We start from the raw sequence: 20,977 nt of genomic DNA, 5'->3' as shown, positions 1-20,977 counted from the left end.
CATCTTCTCTACAAAGCTTACAGTCCTACATTGACTAACTCATATCGAAAGGTCGGATCACATTTCCTGTCTCACTCAACGGCTCTGTGATTTGCATGGACACGCTTTGCAAAGATTTGTATTCAAATGATGTCCAGGCATGAGTTGTGTTTCTTAACTGTGAACAGGAATACTCTTCTTTCGTCACAATGTTTGCTTAACCGTTGTGCTTTCTCAAGTTTGCATAAGTGGATGTATGGAAATCCTTTTAAAAGCTGATTTCGCAGTTTATAGTGTTACCCTGTTAACTGGTGACCTTTAGCCACTGCGCCTGTGGTTGCAACGACTGTTGAAAATGGAGAGTCCTTATAAATGACTCTTTGTTTAGTGACTCATGAGAGACAAAGCTGATGAATACATTTTGACATTTTAATGAAAAAATACTTTTTTTTTTTTCAACAGCTGTTGAAACTACGACAACCACGGACACATTGGGACAGTAATCAGGGTCACTGGTTAAAGCTACAAACAGTGGTGTAGTTTTGGAAAGTGCTGTGTCTCTCCATTACAGCTTCCCCTCTCTCAGCATTGTGGGCCGACATTAATAAAAATGTGAATTTTGTTTAATCCACTGGTAATTCAGCAGCCGCCTAGCAAAGTGACAACATTTAATCGTTCAGTTGACTGAACTCACACATCCCTGGTTATGCCTATTCCATTCCATTCCACTCTATTCAATTCCATTCCAGTCCATTCCAGTCCATTCAATTCAATTCCATTCCATTCAATTCCATTCCGTTTAATTCCACTCCATTCAACTCCATTCAAACCCATTCCATTTTATTCCATTCCATTCTATTTTATTCCTTTCAATTCCACTCCATTCAATTCCATTCTATTTTATTCAATTCCACTCCATTCCACTCAATTCCATTCTATTTTATTCCACACCAGTCCATCCCACTCAACTCCATTACATTTAATTCCATTCCATTTTATTCCATTCCATTCAATTTGATTTTATTCCATTCCATTCCATTCAATTTTATTCAATTCAATTCATTTTCATTCAATTCCATTCCATTTTATTCAATTTAATTCAATTCAATATCATTCAATTCCATTCCATTTGATTCCATTCCATTGTATTCCATTATTTCCTTTCTATTGCATTCGATTGGATTGGACTCTATTTGATTCCATTCCTTTACATCTGATTTGGCATGTGTAATCAGGTTGATCTTGGCAACAGTTTGCTGTTAAGAAATAATACATCACTGTTATGGAGTTTCAGAATCAAGTATTGAACACATCTGGGTGCATGTTAGCAATGGTGATGATAGCATTTGGCCTGTACCACTACAGTGCCTATTTTCAGCCTCACACATCTGTTCAACCTCAAATTTATTTTATACTCGAAGTGGAAAAGAAAACAAGCTCACATGTGTTCGTTGCTGCTTTTGCACGCAGGAGGAAAACCTTGTTAATGTTTTATGCTAACTGTTAAACCTGAACACATCCTATCTCAAACACGATTTAGAGTCCTGTTTTGAAAGGGGCAGCTGCCAGGAACCACATCTCACCGTGCTTTCACTGGTCTGGGTGCCATGACTGCCGATCCCCCCCTATGATTAAACAACCACAGTCCACTCCGTCCAGCATGACTTTAGGTGTGAGTTTACAAGGAGGTACGGATACAAATTAGCCTCTGGAAAGCATTATCTGCCCACACACACACTGACACAACCATGATACACTTATGGCCCAGTCACTTTTTCTGTCGCTCTATTGTTGACTTCCTGTGGTGGATGACTAAGTCTGGTAACAGGCTCAGAAAAGGATATGAATCTACAAAGGTTAAATGAGCAATGCCTGGATGCTTTTAGCTACTGTAGGAGAAGGAATGTAAAACACTTGGTGACACTTTCCTAAATTGATTTACAGGCCATGACTCAGAAGAATGCTGTTTTTATCTCATGGCCCATTTAAGTTAAGCAAGTTTAAAATTCAGACAAAGCGTTTCTCTGTGTAGATCATGACCATGTTGTCACATGACCTCTAAACACAACCCAGCATGGAAATTCATTTGTAACCCCCAAGCAATTAATGACTCACTGAAACATAATCCCTTTGTGTGTTAAATCAAGCAGTCTTTTGTCTGCACTTTCCCTCGGAGCGCCTTGAATGACCTCTTCATCCGTTTCAAACACTCTAAACTCCCCGAAGACTCGACCCAGGACAACAGTCTGCTTTCCTGTTTTCACTCTCCTCGGCTTTTCTCTCCTCAAGATGAGACTAATGAAGTCATCCTCATATGATTTAAGGCCATGTGTCTCTGCTTCACACTGATGGGGTCAGGGCTTTCAAAGGGAGAGAGAGACCTAATTACCTCACTGCAAACAGAGGCTTTAATAGAATCTGACATGATTGCCTTCCTGTTAGGAGGAGCTGGAAGGCTAATTAATTTCTTAGAGGAGAGATGTTTGGTTTTGCAGTTTTTCTTTACAAGATGTTAACCGTGTACGGCTGATATCTCTAATGCAAGAATGTATGTGGCGGGCTAAACTGGTGATGCACTTCTCTAATGTATTAAATATACATTATTTAATATCTACAACACTTTTTCTGTTGAAGGCCGCTGCACATTTTTACCACTTACAATCTGTGTTGCTGTGCAGAATTGGAATTAAGAGTATGTCTGCCATTTTTAGGGTAACTAATGTAGGCTAGGTCAGAGAGTAGGAATGGGAATTCAGAGTATTTGTGCCTCTGGATTGGCAGCCAACGCTAAGGGGTGTGTATAATGGTTATAAAAAAGGAAGAACACATCCAGAACTAGTGCCCTCTCCTGCTTTGCAACTCCTGGTAGTGCAGATGAAGTTGTATTTTAGCTCATCTGACAGGGTTCTTGCAGTTCATCAGATATAAAAGTCTGGGAAATGAGACTTTAAAGTGTAATACATTTTCAATTTGAAAATGAGTGCTGGGATTGACCACTATCCTGTCCCAACTTTCACTTTCCCACAAAATGAAGGTTGATAGATTTTAATAGCCGGAGCTGAATGAAGTCCAGCTATAAGGTTCTTTCAAAGTGACCACAGGATGAGACATGAGGGCCAAAAGAGCACTTCACTTTAAAACATAACATCAGCCCTGTGGGATCCTCGCTGTCTGTGCTCCTCTGACCGACTTTAACCCAGCCCATGCACGGACACATTACACCCAGAACACACTGGCACCATCTCAACTCTGTCATTGGTCTTCCTTTGGCTCAGTCTGTGGTCTGAAGCCAAGAATAATGTTGTTGACCTGCTGGAGTGACTCAAGTGGTGCGAATCACGTCTGTATAAACAGTTTGAGCTCTGGTGTCCCTTTGAGTCTTTGTGACCATTTGACAGAGGAAAAATCCACCATCTGATACTCTTCTACTGTTTTTTGTTTGAGATATTATTTTGTCTTCCCACTTCATATGGACCTTCCCTGTCTGCTTGAGTTAGTGACTTAGATTTCCCAGAATAACTTTTGACAACTCCCATAGGAGCAGAGGCAAGAACAAATTTGCATTGTTGTGGGTTGTTGGCGGAGGTGGAAAGAGCAAGAGTGAAGGAAATCATTCTTGAAGTAATGAGAAGTTACTGTAACCACACATATATTGTGGCTGCTTTGCAATCAGGTCTATCTGGGGTAATTTGGGGTGAAAAATGTGGACATCCTTTCTTACAGATTTGTTTGGTTATGCATTTTTTTAGTGGTTGTTAAAGCATGTGATTTAAATAACTTTATTCAGAAGTAGTTAAGTATTCGAGAAAACCTAAACTGAAGTTGTCAGATGATCACAGTTTTGGGATTGCGGTACAGAAGGTTGCGCTCTTTTCCTGTGCACAGCCATTAACCGCTGAAAACCATTGGATGATACTTCTCACAAACAAAACAAGAGCCCCTGTAACGCCAAAATCTGATCCCATACAGATTTGTATCTTTTATGTTGGATTTTTAAAAAGAGATGTTTCAGTTTTAGATTCAGTTTGCAGGTTTCTGTGTTGTACTTTTATGTAGATTCAAACTTTCTTGCTATTTCCTAAGAAACTCTTTTGGCTCAACAGTTATGACACATCGTCCCTTCTGTGGTGACATTTCTGCTTTATCTCTGCTGATATTGCGCTTGCCAAGTTTAGAAAGAATACACTCTGTCCACTGTCAAAATGTCTCCTTCAACTATGCATCTTTTTTACACAGACCAGGTGGACAAAAACACAGCGCCTCGACATAAATCTGCTCTCAGTATTTGAGTTGTTCCACATCCTGCTTCCTGCTGGCTCATCACAAACTGTTAAATGTCCAGAAGTGAAACGAACAATACTGACAGGTCTAATATCTGACTTGTCTGACCTGTGTTCCTCAACATGTCTGTGACCTGTCTCTTGTTTTTAAAGCTTCAGTAGTTGGTTTTCATTGGCAGTGCATTCAGGAAGCCCTCACTCATCAGGACACAGACTGATGTCCTCTTCTGACCTGTAGTGTCTGAACCAGGCAGGTAAACCAGTTCAGAGACATGCATTGGTGAACAGATTACCCGCTCCTTAGAGAACCACATTTCTGGATGCGAAGGGATACCGTCACTGTTTCTCAGTCTGGCCTTGGATGCTCCTTCTCAGTCCAGACAGCAGAGTTGAATATGTTTTTCCGCAACGTCTGCCCGTTGTAATGATTTCGTTCAGCTCAGTGAGTCATAACTGAAGGGCGAGTTCACCGCTGTGATCCAGTTGTCTAAGCCAGGCTCTGTCAGAGGTAGACGAGCAAATGTGCCCAAAGTTTTCCTGGACCCTGACTCCAAAAAGCACCCTGATGGGACACTGATGTTTGCCTACATCTTACAACAGGACAGAGATCACCAACATCTTTAACAGGAATTCGACATAAACTGAAGAAGGAAACACAGAAGTCTATCAGAAACAACAATCTGAGCCTGTCAGTGGAAAAAACAAATACTTTTAGTGTTTATTCTCAATCCTCAGGGATTAAGTGGCAGCTTTGGCAGGGTATTATGTTGCTGCTGGCTGAGATATTCTGATAAAGCTAACTATTTGTGCCTATTAGTCATTAAAACCCCAAAATATGTATAGTAAAAAAATGTACTCTGATCTAGTTTAAAGATTGGTCTTGCTTTTTGCTGAACGCCTTTCCAGATCTGTGGTCCCCAGCCTTTTCCCTTGCCCCCCTCCCCTCTTATATCCTGAATTGTGTCATGCTGTCTTTATTGAGACCCACCTGACAGATCCAGAGGTCAAGACTACCTAATGTCCAATTTTTAAAAAGTCAGCACTGTGTGTTACACCTTGAAAAAAGGTGACGAGGACCGGTGTTGGCCTAGCAGGACCCCTTAGGACCCTGACAGAAAATAAGTGATGCAATGCTTTATCAATTGTAATTTTCTTACCAAAGAAGTGACGATGAAATGTATTATTTACATAGTTTCATCTACAGGCAGCTGTATAAACCAACCATCAGTTGTGTTTTCATGATTTTAGTTAACATCTAATTTTGACAACCTCAGAGCAGACAAAGCCTCACGCAGCCCACTGAGGGGCTGGACCCCAGGTTGGGAACCAAGAGTCCAGATTCAGTTCCCTCTAAGGTCACATTCTAAACACATAGGTCTTTAACTTCTACAACCTTACATGCCTTGAACGTCTTTGTTTTGAAGCTGAAACAAACTGAACTCCACGACTCAGCTGACCTTGACTCCCTTCAAAATCATCTGGTTGTTGCTTTGACTTCTGAAGCTTTGATCCATGTTTACAGACCGAGAAGAGAACTGTATCCTAATGTTTTCATTTTGCTGCATTGAAGTAACCCTTCTCACTAATCATAGCTCACCCTGAAACCAAAAGGCCAGGATGTTTTAAGTAAGATTGCAGTTTTAGCCGCAAATGAGTGCATTAGGAAAAGTCTAAAACCCTGCAGTCCTGCTCATTAGCATGTCATTAGCTATCTGTTAGATAGCCTGACTGTTAGTAAGAGGCCTGGGTGAAGGGTGGGGAAGCTGGATTCCACAGATGCAAAGCTCGGGGTAACTCTAAGTGATTCACAGAGGAATTTGTTTACTTGTGGCGCAGCTACAAATAACTGCAGGGTTTATGTGGGGCGCAAAACGACTTCCCCTCCAGGCAGCCATACAACATAAACAGAGCCGTAAGGGGAAATACTGGAGCGTCTTATTAAAGCACAACCACTACACATGTTCCACACGGCCACATGGATCCCATTACTCACTGAGGAGCTTTTTTCCATCAGGCCTGCTGGCCTCGCTTCCCTCATCCTCATTCTGGCAATTTGTTTGACTTTGATTTGGATAGATCCTTAGACCATGTTTTTAATTTGTCTTGGACTGATGCTGTTTGAAACTATGTAAGAGGAAAAGCTCGCTCTGTGTTGTCCAGGCTGACAGTGTTTCAAGACAATGTTAGGCAGGAGGCCAAAGTTGTGTGTGTTTGACCCATAAACAAATTATCCACACCTAGAGTTGACTTAGAAGTTGAACTCAAATGTCTGGCACCAACCTGTGTAAGATATGTGATATGTGGCCTCTTCACGTCTTTTATCCTACATGTATATCTGTTTTAATCTAAACCATGTCCTCCTCTCTTTCCTCTTTAGGCTTTTGGGAACGCAAAGACTGCCCACAATAACAACTCCAGCCGCTTTGGCAAATTCATTCAGGTGAACTACCAGGAGAGCGGCACAGTGAGAGGGTAAGGAACCAGAGACAAACTCTTGTGTCTTCCAACAAAATATGATAGGCAGTTGACCATGTTTTTCTACTTTTTTAGAGCATATGTGGAGAAATACCTCCTGGAGAAGTCAAGGCTGGTTTATCAGGAGCACAATGAGAGGTGAGGACTTTGCAGAAAATTCCTAGAAATCCTGGAAATGCTAGACTACAGTGTATGGTTGTGTAATGCATGATGTAACTGTTAGCTATCGTTTCACTTCTGAGAAATATGTACCAAAAAAAAGGTCAAGTGTTGGACTTCAAAGTTAGAACTGCTTCCACAAAAACTAACCATGACTGAAGCAGCTGCTCTTGTGTGGGCCAGATTCCATCCCTTTAACAGCTGTGTGAAATTAATGTCGGCATATTGATATCTATTACACTTGTTGTATATTATATTAATGTAAATATGGATGGTGTTTAAAGTCATAAATATATACAGTTTGTCAACAAAATTGGTTTTGTCAGTCCTGGCAATTTAAGTACAAAATTGATTGCCAAATGAATGTTCCATGACTTTTGAAACTTTTCTCCCTCACTTTCTACAAAATTAACAGAAATTGAATTCTGGGAAAATCTGAATCCGGTGACTTGAACTCATAAAGCATTTTGTTTGAGTTTGCCAAAGTGTGATTCATGATTGAGACTGACACTAATGTGTTTGTCCGGCTGGACAGTGTGGCGAGGGTTAACCTCACCATAGGGGGCTCTCAGTGGGCCCCCTGCGTCAGCCAACGCTTATTGAGATGAATTGCTGACTCCAGGCCCATAAAAGCTTGTGTGTGTTAGTATGTGTCTCTGTGTGTGTTGATTTCAAGAGGACCTTGGTCACACAGCTGTTGCACACTTTTGACCTCTGACCTTTATGCTGCAGCTAGATGCTTTCAGAGGAAAAGTGCATGCCATAACACACATGCACATTTTAACACACAAACACACTGAGCTGTAATGTTTGAGCGACATTATCATCTTTGGCAGGAGGCCAAAGTATGTGTGTGCTTGCCTCACAAAGAAATGATCCATAACTTAAGTTAACTCTGAAGTTGACCTCAAACGTCCGGCAGCAACCTGTGTGTAAGATATAAGCATGACAGAGTTACTGTGCTAACATTATAGCATGCTAATCCACTAAGTGTTACCTTGTTAAGCGTAATGTAAGAAGTGAAGTACTAAGAAGTTAAGAACTCGTAACCTTATGTTTGTATTACAACCTGCCACAAATGTCAATGTCAATGTTAACACTAGCAGACTGTAAGCTAACTGTACACGTTATTGTCCTGCTGTTACTAGCTTTTGTTTTAGTATTTAGCATTGTAGTTAACAAGCCAAAAAGCTCAAGATGTTATCTTATTGTTATGCGTCTTCTATTGCATCATAGTTGTTTGCTAACTTTGGCCTTGTTCCCTTGCCAAAATCAGAAAGCTAACAGTTATGCTAACTGAAGGCATGCTAAAATGACCACTGTCATTGTCATAAACCCTTTTACAGACTGACTGTTTTTACTGATGAAGAAAAAGTCAAAGAATTCAGAAGTTGTTTTGCTTTCTTTTGGATGTGTAATTTAGAAACATATAGTGGCTATGGAGCTTACAAATAATTGTAATATTTTTGTCCTAAAGTGTGTTCTTTAATAGGAGTTCAAAAATATACTTTTTTATTTGTCAGAATTATTGCTTGACTTTTGTTGGAATTTTGATGTCAGTCATGAATGAGTGTTGTTTTGTTTTTTTTAGAAACTACCACGTCTTTTACTACCTGCTGGCAGGAGCAAGTGAAGAAGAGAGAAAGGCCTTTCACCTCATGAAGCCTGAAGAATACCATTACCTCAGTCAGGTAGGACAAGCACATTTAACTGTTTAATTAACCGAAAAAAACTCAAGTTTCTTTTATTTGTGAAGTTTCTTTTGTTTGTGTGTGTTTGTTATGGTATCACCCAACAGCACTAAGACATCAACAAACCAAGTACAGCTACCTGTGTCCCTCTAATAACAGGAAGAAGAGGGAAAAATATCCCCTTTTATTGGCTTTTAACAACCTATATAAAGAACCTGTCTATCTGTGACAAACAATGACAAACACACATTCACAGACAAAAAGTAGTGTTTCTGTTGTTTGCATTGCTCACCACAAACACAGGTTTCACATAACCAAAACCAAGCCACAATCCACACAGACACATAACACACACAATACACATATGGAATGTGGATGTTGTGTAAAACTTGTTGCATCTCTTACTCTGAGCTTTGACAGTCAAGTAAAGCAGCAACCCGTTTTCCTCCTCCCAAATCCTCACGCCTACGCACACAAGAGCAGGGAATTCCTTCCATTCCTTCCGGCCGCCGACATGCACATGCAAACTCACAAACACACACTCATACATAAAAACACAAACACATTCTTGCACCCTTGTTCGCTTGTGTCTTTGGTGATCTCCAACAACAAAAAAATATACTCTTGCACCAGCTTCAGCTTTTGCATGGATTTCTAAACCCTGCTTGAACCTTTTTACAAGCCATGTAAACATGTTGCACTTGTGGCTGCAGTCATCAGCTTCTGTTCCTAAGTAATAACTGTCCACACTGCTGTACACACTGCTTTGACAACTACACCTTTGGTGTATTATTGTTCTATTAGCAACAATTTTCCCTTTGAAGAGAGAATTTCCAAAGTACACCGTTTGTTTCAGGGTAGATTTCTGTTTTTTTTCAGTGCTACTCTAGATGTAGTTGTAAACAAAACACTTTTAAGTTTATTTGGTCTTCAATATATATCAAATGTTTACAAATCTTAATGTCTAAAAAAACTAACTGATTGAATATGTATGATCCTCACTTCTATATTATACTGTTTCTTCTCGTCAACTGCTTTCAGGAAAGGCACAGAAAATTAACCAGAGAGGGAAAAGGGAAGTTAAAATGATGAGAGATAATTGCTGCTAGCTGTCTATAGTGAAATTACATCACTTCATTAATACATGTGTGAAATAAGTGAAAAAAACACAAGTACGGTTAACTAGTCCATGAATATTTCTAAAAGATAGATTTTTTTAGACAACTTTTAAGACAACAACTCCAATGACCCACCCTACATCACAACATCATCAAGTATGTTGTTGTTTTGATTAAGAAACCCCAAGGTGGAGACATAACACTCAGTGCCTTTAAGGACATCTTAACTGAGACAAATTAGCTCCAAAGATTCAAGGACATGACACGCTTAATGAGAAAGCTTAGATTCACGGACAGAGGTGTTGTGAAAAAAAAACCCTTCTGATCTCTAAACAGAGCTACAGAGAAATGAAAAACAGTTCCTGTTATTGATAGATTAAACATGTCACTGTGAGGTTGAAAATCATGTTAAGTTTTACTTGCATACATAATTTGCATGACTGGAAATCTGGTATGCTTTCTTTAGGGTCAACCATACCATAACATAAAACAAAATCCACCTTTCATTCTGATCTTTCATGTGCATGCAAACCTACTGACTAGTCTTTAACAACATGTGTTTGTACATGACATACGCTTATTGTTTAATGACTGAGAATCCAGATGTGTCTCTCCTCAGTGTCTATATGCTTTGAATGTTTGACTTTCATCTAACTGTGCTCTTAATATTTCTCTGTGTCAGTATGTTTGAACAGAGCTGTGAAGTTCAGTCATTGCTTGTGTCTTAACTGCACGTGCATTCATCTCTGTTATTTGCATATAAATCTGTGGACATGTTTGATGCTACAGTATCTGTTGCTATTGGAATGCTGCTATCTAACATTATCCTTGCTCCCTGTAAAATCTGCCTCGACATTTCCAGATTTCAAAGTCATCCCACCAACTGCACTGGGACAGTTACTGTGACAGTGAACCGGTCAGTATCTGTGTCTCAGCTGTGTGTCTGTGTGTGTTTGTACTGTGTCGTTAAGTGTTGGAGAAACATCAACAAGTAGATGTTTAGTCACCTGAGCACTCTAAAGCCACATTTTCCCCTCACATCCCCACCCTCCCTCCCTCCCTCCCTCCCTCCCTCCCTCCTGCCCTCCTCCTCACCCTGCTCATTTTGTTGCATTTTGGATATTTCCTGGTGTGGTGTGGGTTGTGTTTATTTTAGCTGTGTTTGTTTTCACTGTTCACTGTTATTCTGCTTCTGTGAGTTATGTTGGTATGTCTAGTCATATCCTGACCACTGTAGCTGCCTGTGTTGCTGTAACCTGTGGGACTATTTTGATCATTGACAGTGTTTTCTAGCACTCAAAGTAAAATTCTCTGTGCCAAAGATGAGGTCTTCACTAAGTTTGAAATGCTCTACCCTCTACTGATAAAAAAAAAAAAAAAAGTAAACTTAATTAGTTAATGAAATATTTTGTTATCAGCCTCCTCCTCATTTACTGTCATACAGCCAATGTTCTTATCAGGAAAAACTAATGAAGCCACTAAATCAATCAATCAATTAATCAATCTTTATTTATATAGCACCAAATCACAACAAATGTTATCTCAAGACTCTTTACAACCAGAGCAGGTCTAGACTGTACTCTCTGTCATATTATTAACAAAGACCCAACATCAAGACAGGGTAAGATCCAGTCCCATCTTACAGACAGGACTCAGTCTGATCTCATCTTGATCCACCATGAGCATTTATCAAGTTACAGTGGCAAGGACAAACTTCCATTAACAGGCAGAAACCCCCAGCAGAACCAGACTCATGTTAGACAGAAATCTGCCTCAACCGAGTTGGTGTTTGAAAGAGGATAGAGGGAGCTTGAGAGAGAGAGATGGATAGTAGTAGTTGAACATTTGTGACCGAGACCACACAGTTAAGTTCAGTAAGGTGTAATGCAAGGATTAGCACTATGCATTATCTGGTTTATCACCCGGCTAGAGTCATAAAGATGATAATAAAATGGTCCCTCTGATTCCCTTGTTTGTAGCGTTATCATGGCTATAGCTTCTAATCTGCCTTCTTGCAGCACAAAAAACATTCCAACTAAACCCTTCTATTAACGGTCACGCTAACAATAATCATTTAACTGAACATTTCTATTGATGAATATGTAAGACAAGGTGAACAGGTCTTCAGCAAGAATATAAAAGTTGACTGTTATCCTCAGTCAGCTCTCCTTCTCAAAGCTGTTAACACTGCTGCTATTATCACTACTGCTCATGGTTAAAGTTGTGTTGCTCTTGCTATTCAGAATTAATTTGTGTTTTAAAGGGGTTCTTACGGGGTTTTGACCAATCAGAATTAAGTATTCAATACAGCTGGGTGATTAGTAAGAAAGCCGGGTTATAAATTAAGATTTTTACTTTGTCAGAATAAAGTCATCCCATTTAAGAGCAAACAAACCTTAAACTGCAATATGTTGAATTGAAGCAAGTCATGCTTATCTTTCTAACTACTCATCTGAGCTATTTAAGTTACTGTAACTTAATTCCCTTAAGATTCTTAAACCCTCTTGACACTGCTGCAGAAATGCTGTGATTGTACTTTAAGACATCAATGATCAAAAAAGTGTTTTTTTATTCATGTTGGATTTTTTGTTTGTTTGTTTGTGGCAATTAAAGGTTTGTGTTTATGAACACTTGTATGTAACACCACACTTTAATTTGTTCCCCTTTCTATCTAAATAACTGAAGTGTATTTAAAACACTGATAATGTTGTGAGATGTAAATTTTATGTGAAGTATGCTCGCACATGCAAGAGCCAAAGGTGAGCAAAACATGACAAACAAAGCGTAACAGGTCAAATGCTTCTGTGTCTATATGAGGACTTATTTATGTACTGCATCATGGTGCACATCCGTGAGATGCATAATGTAGTTATTTAATTTAATGGAAAGAATATCTATAAATAAGATGTGACATCAGCATAATCAGCCCTGGAGCATTCGTCTGGATTAGGAGCAGTACAGATAGAAGCTGACAGCAAAGACAACTATATGTGTTGTTACATTTGTGCTAAGGAAATAGTGTTCCACATTGAGTTTTTTGTGCTTTTTTAGTTTCATTCAAGACATCTGAAATACATATGCGTAGTTTGTTCCTGCTGTGGAAATGTAAAACCAGAGTCACTAACAGGTCAGTGGAGTTTGTGCCATGAAAGTAGAGAGCGAGGGAGGAAACAAGGAGGCACGTTGGAGTCAGTGTGAGTCTCATGTTTGGAGTGTTTGTGTTTGAGGCCTCGGTATGTGATAATTATGGCAGCCATAGTGGAATGAGCCCATAAAGCTGAGAGCAGACCTCACATTACGGTGGGTGTATGAAGTGAAAGACTGTGCAGTTATGTAGTTACATTAAAGCATGAGTAACTCATCTGAGAGACGCTCTGTCTCTTATTCCAATCAGGTAATCCAAATTTAGATTTATCCCCAACCAAATGCACGGCCTGATCGCAGTCATTTATTGTGTTGTATTTAATACTTATTTTTTATTTGTTATTATTCCCTTTGTGCTGAAAATGAGACCTGCATTTCTTGTAAATAACATTCACTGTATTGAAATGAGCATTCACCTCTGATCACTTGTGCACATTAGCACCTGTCTGCACACCCCTTTGTTGATGCATCAAAACAATTTCCTCCCATGCCTCCTCTATGCCAGCTTAGCTCATTCTTAACTCACACAGTGGAGTCAAACTGGAGAAAAACCTATAAAACGCTGCTGTTTTGCCTGCTTGCCAAAATTTCCGCAGGTTAATTCAAAGGGGAATGCAGGCCAGATTTTCCACTACATGAGCAGTTCCTGCAGACAGTGCTTTCACTCTACTCTCTTCACATCAGACTGGAGTGTTGTTGTTCTGTGTGACCGCCAGGCTTCTTAATGATAGCTTATTTAGCGCAAGTTACTCATTTGCGCTGCTTCAGACCACTCTGTTGCTTTTTGTTTCAGCTGCAAAGTAAACTAATAAACTATTTTAAGCATCTTGGCCGGACGCTCTGTAAACATTTGAAACATTTGGGCACAGTTTGAGTCAACACTCTTTAGTATGTCTTACTAAATTTAAGAGTGAGCTGTCATTAGATCTTCAGGCTTCCAGGCCAGAGTGTCGTAACAGCTGCTGGTAGCCTAATAGCATTTGGTTTCTGCTATTTCTGCAGGATTGTTTCACAGTGGAAGGAGAAGACCTGAAGCATGACTTTGAGAGGCTTCAGCTGGCCATGGAGATGGTGGGCTTTCTCCCTTCCACACGAAAACAGTGAGTGACACACAACTAACAGCAATTCATGTTCAACGTGTCCATCCTAACATTCATGTTGAGGTCTTTTACACACTTAGACACCTCTTTTCAGTGCAAAAAATAACTTTTATCATTCATTTGTTGAATAGTGGACTTAAAACCAAACCAACGGTTTTAACAGTGATGCAGTTTCAGACAATCTCTCTGTGTTTCTTCACTGAGGCGTCTCTTAAATATATCATGCACTGTTGTTTAGGATTTTCTCTCTGCTGTCGGCAATTCTTCACCTGGGGAACATCCGCTACAAGAGGAAAACCTACAGAGACGACTCCATTGACATCTGTAACCCTGAGGTGCTGCCTGTCGTCTCAGAGCTGCTGGAGGTAAAATAACACTGCTGAAATGTTTTACTGCTCTACTCCAACAACCAAATAACCTGCTTTAAAACAACATACAAAGGACTTTTCATAGCCTCATATTATTATATTTGTTACATAAGTAAGATTAAACAAATCACAGTTAATCTGATTAAAATATCTTTGACTTAAGATAGTTTGTTTGGATCAAAGCTTTTGATATATGTATGATTTTGGTTATTGCCTCTAAATTAAGATCTTACAAAGTGGTTTTATTTGTTGGATAAATCTGCTCCAAGTGACATGAAATGTGTGAAAACCTGCTTGCACATCATTGTGTACTGTTCTATTAAGGATGTTCCATCGTGACTAGTTTCCTAGTTATATAAAAGGAAATTTAAATTCTAAACTAACCAATTAGTCTAAAGGTAAGAAGAGACTCAGAAAACAGTTAAGATTGAGCACAGTTTATTTAGAACGCTAATAATGAGATCACAGAGTCAGCAGGTGAACAGAGTCCAATTGGTTTTCTTAGTGTGCCTTAGCCTTCCATCCTCCCTGAAGGTTAACATCCACATGCCTGTGCTGGTTACACATTGCTCCTGTTAAGATGTTATATGCCAGTTTAACCAGACACAGCCTACTTTATCCTTATTTTCTAGATAAAAAACCAATGTACTTTAAGATTCCAGCTGTGATCTATCTGATCATCCGGATTGTAGAGCATCATAGCTTTAAGGCCGTAGCTGTTAACTGGAGCTACAGCCCTGGCTAGTGGTGGGTGGCTAGGCTACAGCTTAGCCAGAATATATGATCGTACTAGTGCAGATGATGATGTTCAATCATTCAGCCGTCTAAACGGAAACATACCAAGTTTCATTTTTACTCAAAAGATTAATTCTGTATAATTTGAAAGAGGTGAGCCTTGTCTCATTGGCTCCATTTACCATTCATAAAGTCAACCACACTGTGTTTCTTTGTTGTGTGATTTGAGAACACAAACATCATAACTCTCTTCAGATAAATGAGCTTAGAACAGTTAATAGATACAAATGGGGCCCAATTGTTTACATTACAGCTTGACAGTTTGGTAAGGTGTGGTCTGAGTATTGAATTATATAATTATTGTTTTGGGGTTATCAGCCAATTTAGAGACTAGACTGTCAAATTACATTATAATTGTCTAGTCGACTTATTTGTGCAGCACATGTCGTACAGCAGGTGTGCAGTCTGTGTGCTTCAGCCAAACATCACTCAAGACTAAATCATTGAAGATAAGGAGGTGTTAGGTGTGTGTTTGAGCAGAAGTGTCACATCGCTGCTTTTAACTGAAGTTATGTGCTGACAGGAAGTTTTTAGCACTTCTAAACGAGAGGAACGACTGGATGTCAGAGCTGTAAAATTTTGAAACCACATCTACAGCAAAAGTACTTCAACGATGAAGTTACTACCCTGTGATAACTCAAGTCACTATGGTCACAGTAGATATTGTTTTGTTTTGTATAAATGTGTACATACATTGCATTAAATGATCTCTTTTCTTTTTTGTTGTCATGTCCAGGTCAAAGAGGAGACGCTGTTTGAAGCCCTGACAACGCGGAAAACAGTGACTGTTGGAGAGAAGCTGATTGTGCCATACAAACTTTCAGAGGTGAGACTGTTTGACTTTTGTGCAAATTTAGACTAGCATGCAATTAAAAATAACATGATACATTTAAAAATGAAACCATGAAAGACATCATCATCCTTTTAGTTCATGGTTCAATTCTCTGCAGAAATAGTTTGGTTCACACAAAGAATCATGCGGCTCCAGACTTCTGCAGAGCTAGATTCACTCATTGGCCTCTCAAGTGTTCAGTATTTCCTCTGTGCCAACATGTCCTGGTTAGTGTTTTTGAGTAAGAGATTAGTTGTAGTTTTATTTGCACTCCTAACTTTAAGTGAATCTGAATCTTCTGCAGACTGTGGTTGGCTGTGCAGTGCTGTCAAAATGGCTGCTGCATTTCTACTGTTTGTGAGAATGAAAGTTTAGTTTTTAGAAGCCAGATTACACCTTTCTTTGACTAGGTATTTTTCATACAGTAACACATAACATAGAGTCAATCTCTACTTAAAAGAGTTTAAGTGTGTAATTGGAGCCAGATATCAACACAGCCTCTGTTGGATGTATAGGCAGAGTATGGTTCTCTGTATGATACTGATACAGTCGTGAGACTAGAATCAGTCTGTGAACTCAGTGACCGTGCTGCAGCCTCGTCTCTTCAGTCTGACCAGCCGTGTTTACAGGACACTGTGCACCAGCACCGGATCTCCTCCTGCTCTCTCTTCTCTCCCTCTGCAGCTCTCTGAGTCTGTCTACACACTTACAGTACACACAGACATACACACACACTCGTACACAGTGTGTGTAGAGAGATGAGAAGGCATTTCAAGTCCCTCTACAGTTTTCACTGAGACCCTCACTCTAAAAACAAACGTGCGTAACGGTCTGTAGATGAGAGCTGCATGAAAAGAGAAGAGGAAACACAATTGAATGTGCCAAAGATGTTAGGAGGAAATTGTTTTACATTTATATAACAGAGAGTCTGGTAACTTTTACACAATTGTATTCCTTTTACTCTTTCTATAGTGATATTAAATGATAAAATGAATATTTCCTTGCATACATACCATGGGCTGGCTTTGATTTGGCAGTGTTTGTGTAACTTTACAGTACAGATTGTCCTCACTATCCAATATGTTACCACAGCCTCTCCCAGAAGATGGTGGTACATAACACATTCCCATCACAAACTGCAAAGCCCTAATAATGCCCTGTTATGTCCATATTTAGGAACCGCTTCATATGAACAAACAGTGATTGTTTTTGTTGCACACTGGGTGGTCTCTGTGTAAATATTGCTCCAACAGTCACAACAATCTCATTCCCTTGTAACTAACATCACACACTTTCAAAGCTCATAGAGACCTGAGTGTTTCTGTAATGACTATTCTCCATTTAGTCAGAGTTATGAGGCCATTTCCCATCTGAATGTTTTAAGTCCGACTTCCTCCGAATAATGAAAAGCTTGGGGTCATTAGACCACAGTATGTAAAGAGGTTAGAATAATATCAGTGTGGACTAATGAAAGCTTATTTGGTCTGTGGTTGCTAAAAATATCCCGGTGAAAAGTTTATGAACAAAGGAATTTCAACTTTTGGTGTCGATGTTAAGATTTATTTAGCCCACCTCTGCTGCAGCGGAGTCAAATATTTCCAGCGGATACCAGAATGAAGAAGATTTTTCACTATAACTGAACAAAGAGGCTTTTGTTAAATCATCTCAGTGAGGCTGGCTTTTATTTTAATCTAAAAAGTTTAGTTTGTGGCAGAAACACTGAATTAATCCAGTTTTTACAGTTTAATTCTCAGTCTACAACATCAAGAGTACCAGAATCAGAATCAGAAACACTTAATTCATCCCAAGGAGGGAAATTTGGTCATTACAGAGCTCTTATAAACAGTATGTAAGGAAGTCAAAATTTTAATAGAAGAAGGAATAAAATTAGATATAAATAAAATAAAATTGAATAAAATTGAATAAAATTGAAAAAATAGAATAAAATAGAATAAAATAGAATAAAATAAAATAATTATGAATTATATACAGAAGTGCAGAATAGTTTGAATTAGCTATGTACAAACGCGCTGGGAATTGAAATATATAATGTAATATAAATATGATGTTAACTAATGTGACATAATAAGACAACTTCTGTTCTTCCCTGATGTTAAATGTTCGTCTCTTATGAGTAATATCTCTATATTTCCAGTTATGGAGCCTAAATAGATGCTTATTTAGTACAAAGGGGGGCAGCAGGAACTGAAGGGTGGCCAGTTCAAGTCCCAGTGCAGACCAAAATATGGAGGTGGAACTTGTTGCTGGAGAGGTGGTAGTTCACCTCCTGGGCACTGCCAAGCCCTTGAGCCCCCTGAGCATGGCACTCATCCGTGTGCAGCCCCCTTACTCTGACATATCTCTATGAATGCATGGTTCAGGATCCTGTTTTTTCATGGATGTTTATATCCAGCCTGTGTTTGTAGCAGAGTAAAAAGAAAGAATATCCGTTCAGGGAATGATAAAGTGTATCTCTGTTTTCAAACAGACAATGTTTATCCTGTTACAGCTAATCATTTCCATAAGGCCAACATCAGAGCTCAGCAGATCATTCCGTCTGCGCCACATCAGATGAGTTTTAGTCTGGATAATGACATTAATAAAGGCTCAGGGACGCCCTGCTGGGACACAGTGCAGTCTGCCAGCATGTCTGTAAAGCTGCTTTCTGCTGAGCCCAGTTTCAGCGAGAATATCGAAGCCAAAGATGTATTTGGCAGGAGAGTTGTCAGGTTGTTCCTTTTTATCTTATTTGCACCTTTTAGAAAGACCCGTTGGACATTTTCCAGTAAGAAATGTGGTCACTGAAAGAACAGTGAGGATGTGATTTACCCCCATCTTTAAATGTTGGGTTATAAAGGAGAAATACAGCTGTCTGCACATTGTGACCCTCAAACTGGACCCATGTTCCCTGTAATGTTGTCCTTGGTATAAATCTGTTTTATTGTTAATGTTCAAAAGCCTCCATTCATTGTTTTTTATCCTAGACCTGAACAAAAGTGCACTGTTACAGGGCCAAGCATTAAGTTCTAACCCAGATGTGTGCAGCGTTGGTCTTGAGTGAATGACACAGAAATGATGTCTGCAGTTTGATTCAGCAGCAGTTGCCAACTAAAGTAGTGAGTGACTCTTCAAGCCTCAGGCTCTGTACAGAGAAGCATGGTGACCTGCTGAGGAGTGGTCGGACATTGTGCTCTCTCACAGAGCATTTCATGACAAGATTAGCACTCTCACATCTGTGAGATAATTGTAGATCTGAAGCCAACAGCTGGTTAGGTTAGCTTTGGAAAGACACTGGTGAATTGTTAACCTGGCTCCTGAAAATCAAACACAATTGGCCTTCTGATTTGATTTTCATGTCTTTATTTTTTTAATATTATTATTATTTCTCAAGTAGAAAAAATAATACATGAGAAAAGAATAAACAACAACAAAATTAAAAACAATCAATTCCATCAGCAAGCACTGAAACATTTGAATTTACATGTGCCGAACCATATATTTCTGTCATTACATGAATGCATTCACCAAAAAACATATCTTCATATTTTCAAATAAAGCAAACCCCTAATGATTATCAACGCCCCTCTTCCTCTCTGTACCTCAGTATGAGTATGTTCCACAGTTTTACACCATGGATTGAAATAAAAAAACTTTCCTTGTTTTCCCAAAAATCTTAATCTTTAAATGTAAGTCCCCTCTTAAGTCATAACCTCCTTCTCTTTCAAATAACATTATTTGGATATGTCTTGGCAGCAGAGTTTGCCTTGCTTTATACAGTATTTTGGCAGTTTTAAAAAATACAAGGTAAAATAAAAAGCAGCTCTAAATGTCAAAGTTAATTTGCTGTTTTTTATGTTTGAGTAATAATAAAATGTTCCAAATGTAGTGCTACAAATCAAAACCACAGATTCAGTAAAACCATCAAAGATAATAAACAATAAAAGCATTTTTATTTTAAACTGTCTTTATTTTACGAACATAGAAACAGATGTATACCTCTTTTAACAATCAAAAGTTAGCTGACTATGATGTTACCACTGGGGCGGCAGTAGCTCAGTCCATAGGGACTTGGCTTGGGAACCGAAGGGTCGCCGGTTCAAGTCCCAGCATGGACGAAGTTTGGCAAGTGGACTGGTGGCTGGAGAGGTGCTGGTTCACCTGCCTGGGCACTGCCGAGGTGCCCTTGAGCAAGGTAGCAAACCCCCAACTGCTCGGGGTGCGCTGGTTGACGGCAGTATCCTCACTCTGACATCTCTCCCTAAGCATGTTCACTGCATGTGTGTGCATTTGTATGTATATACCAAAAAAACTGTATGTGTAGCATGTCCAAAATAGCATGAGTGAAAAAATTGAATTTCCCCCCTGGGGATCAATAAAGTACCTTTCTTCTTCTTCTTCTTCTTCTTAATAAACACTAAAGATTTACTCCATCTGTCCTCCAGGCGGGTACCGTTCGTGACTCCATGGCCAAGTCTCTCTACAGCGCTCTGTTTGACTGGATCGTCTTCAGGATCAACCACGCTCTGCTCAACATCAAGGACCTGGTGGAGACCACCAAGGTAGGACTACAACAACACAACTACTTACCCGGTGTAATCGACTGGAACTGTTGAAAAGAGACACGAGATGTGGACCAATGCTGTCTGAGAGAGACCTGCTCAGTTCACTCATTTTATTCTGCATGACAGGATTCAGAGTCAGAGGCACAAGATAGAAAGACTCAAAGTGGTTTCATACACATAAAAACTGTAGAACAAAGTAGTGCAAGAAAACATTTATTAAAGGGCTTTAAATGTGAAGAATTTCAGGCATGGAAAAAACAACATGAGGAAAGAGCAAGAACACAACTTTACAGATATAGAAACAGAGTGATGAAAGGAAACGGAAATTGAATTATAACACATATGTTGATAAATAATAACAGAGAGTTATTGAGACACAAACTTTTTTTAGATCAATACAAATATTATAGAATTTACCTCGCTTCATCACCTTACAGAAAAGTCAAAGTGTGACATATAGTACCCGTCTTTCCC

At 39.3% G+C, this 20,977-nt stretch overlaps 1 protein-coding gene across 11 annotated transcripts in view; it reads left to right on the top strand.

Moving 5' to 3' along the window:
* The window catches only part of myo9aa (myosin IXAa), a 137,626-nt gene that overhangs the window by 71,423 nt on the left and 45,226 nt on the right, over nucleotides 1-20,977 (top strand). For 9 of the 11 annotated variants that reach the window (XR_004630685.1, XR_004630682.1, XR_004630680.1 and 6 more), the window contains 8 exons: nucleotides 6,637-6,731; nucleotides 6,810-6,872; nucleotides 8,485-8,584; nucleotides 10,565-10,618; nucleotides 13,849-13,946; nucleotides 14,185-14,311; nucleotides 15,846-15,935; nucleotides 20,384-20,500. Coding sequence is in view for 1 of the 11 variants with exons in the window: in XM_034679611.1 (XP_034535502.1) it covers nucleotides 6,637-6,731; nucleotides 6,810-6,872; nucleotides 8,485-8,584; nucleotides 10,565-10,618; nucleotides 13,849-13,946; nucleotides 14,185-14,311; nucleotides 15,846-15,935; nucleotides 20,384-20,500 (744 nt within the window). In the remaining 10 variants the exon portion in view is untranslated. The remainder of the gene's footprint in view (nucleotides 1-6,636; nucleotides 6,732-6,809; nucleotides 6,873-8,484; nucleotides 8,585-10,564; nucleotides 10,619-13,848; nucleotides 13,947-14,184; nucleotides 14,312-15,845; nucleotides 15,936-20,383; nucleotides 20,501-20,977) is intronic. The other 2 variants (XR_004630687.1, XR_004630684.1) reach the window with 1 other exon arrangement.

Source organism: Notolabrus celidotus, chromosome 3 (genome assembly GCF_009762535.1).
Source record: "Notolabrus celidotus isolate fNotCel1 chromosome 3, fNotCel1.pri, whole genome shotgun sequence".
In the NCBI taxonomy this organism is placed as follows: Eukaryota; Metazoa; Chordata; class Actinopteri; order Labriformes; family Labridae; genus Notolabrus; species Notolabrus celidotus.
Note: the sequence above shows the minus strand (reverse complement) of the source record. Positions and strands in the feature narration are given on the sequence as shown.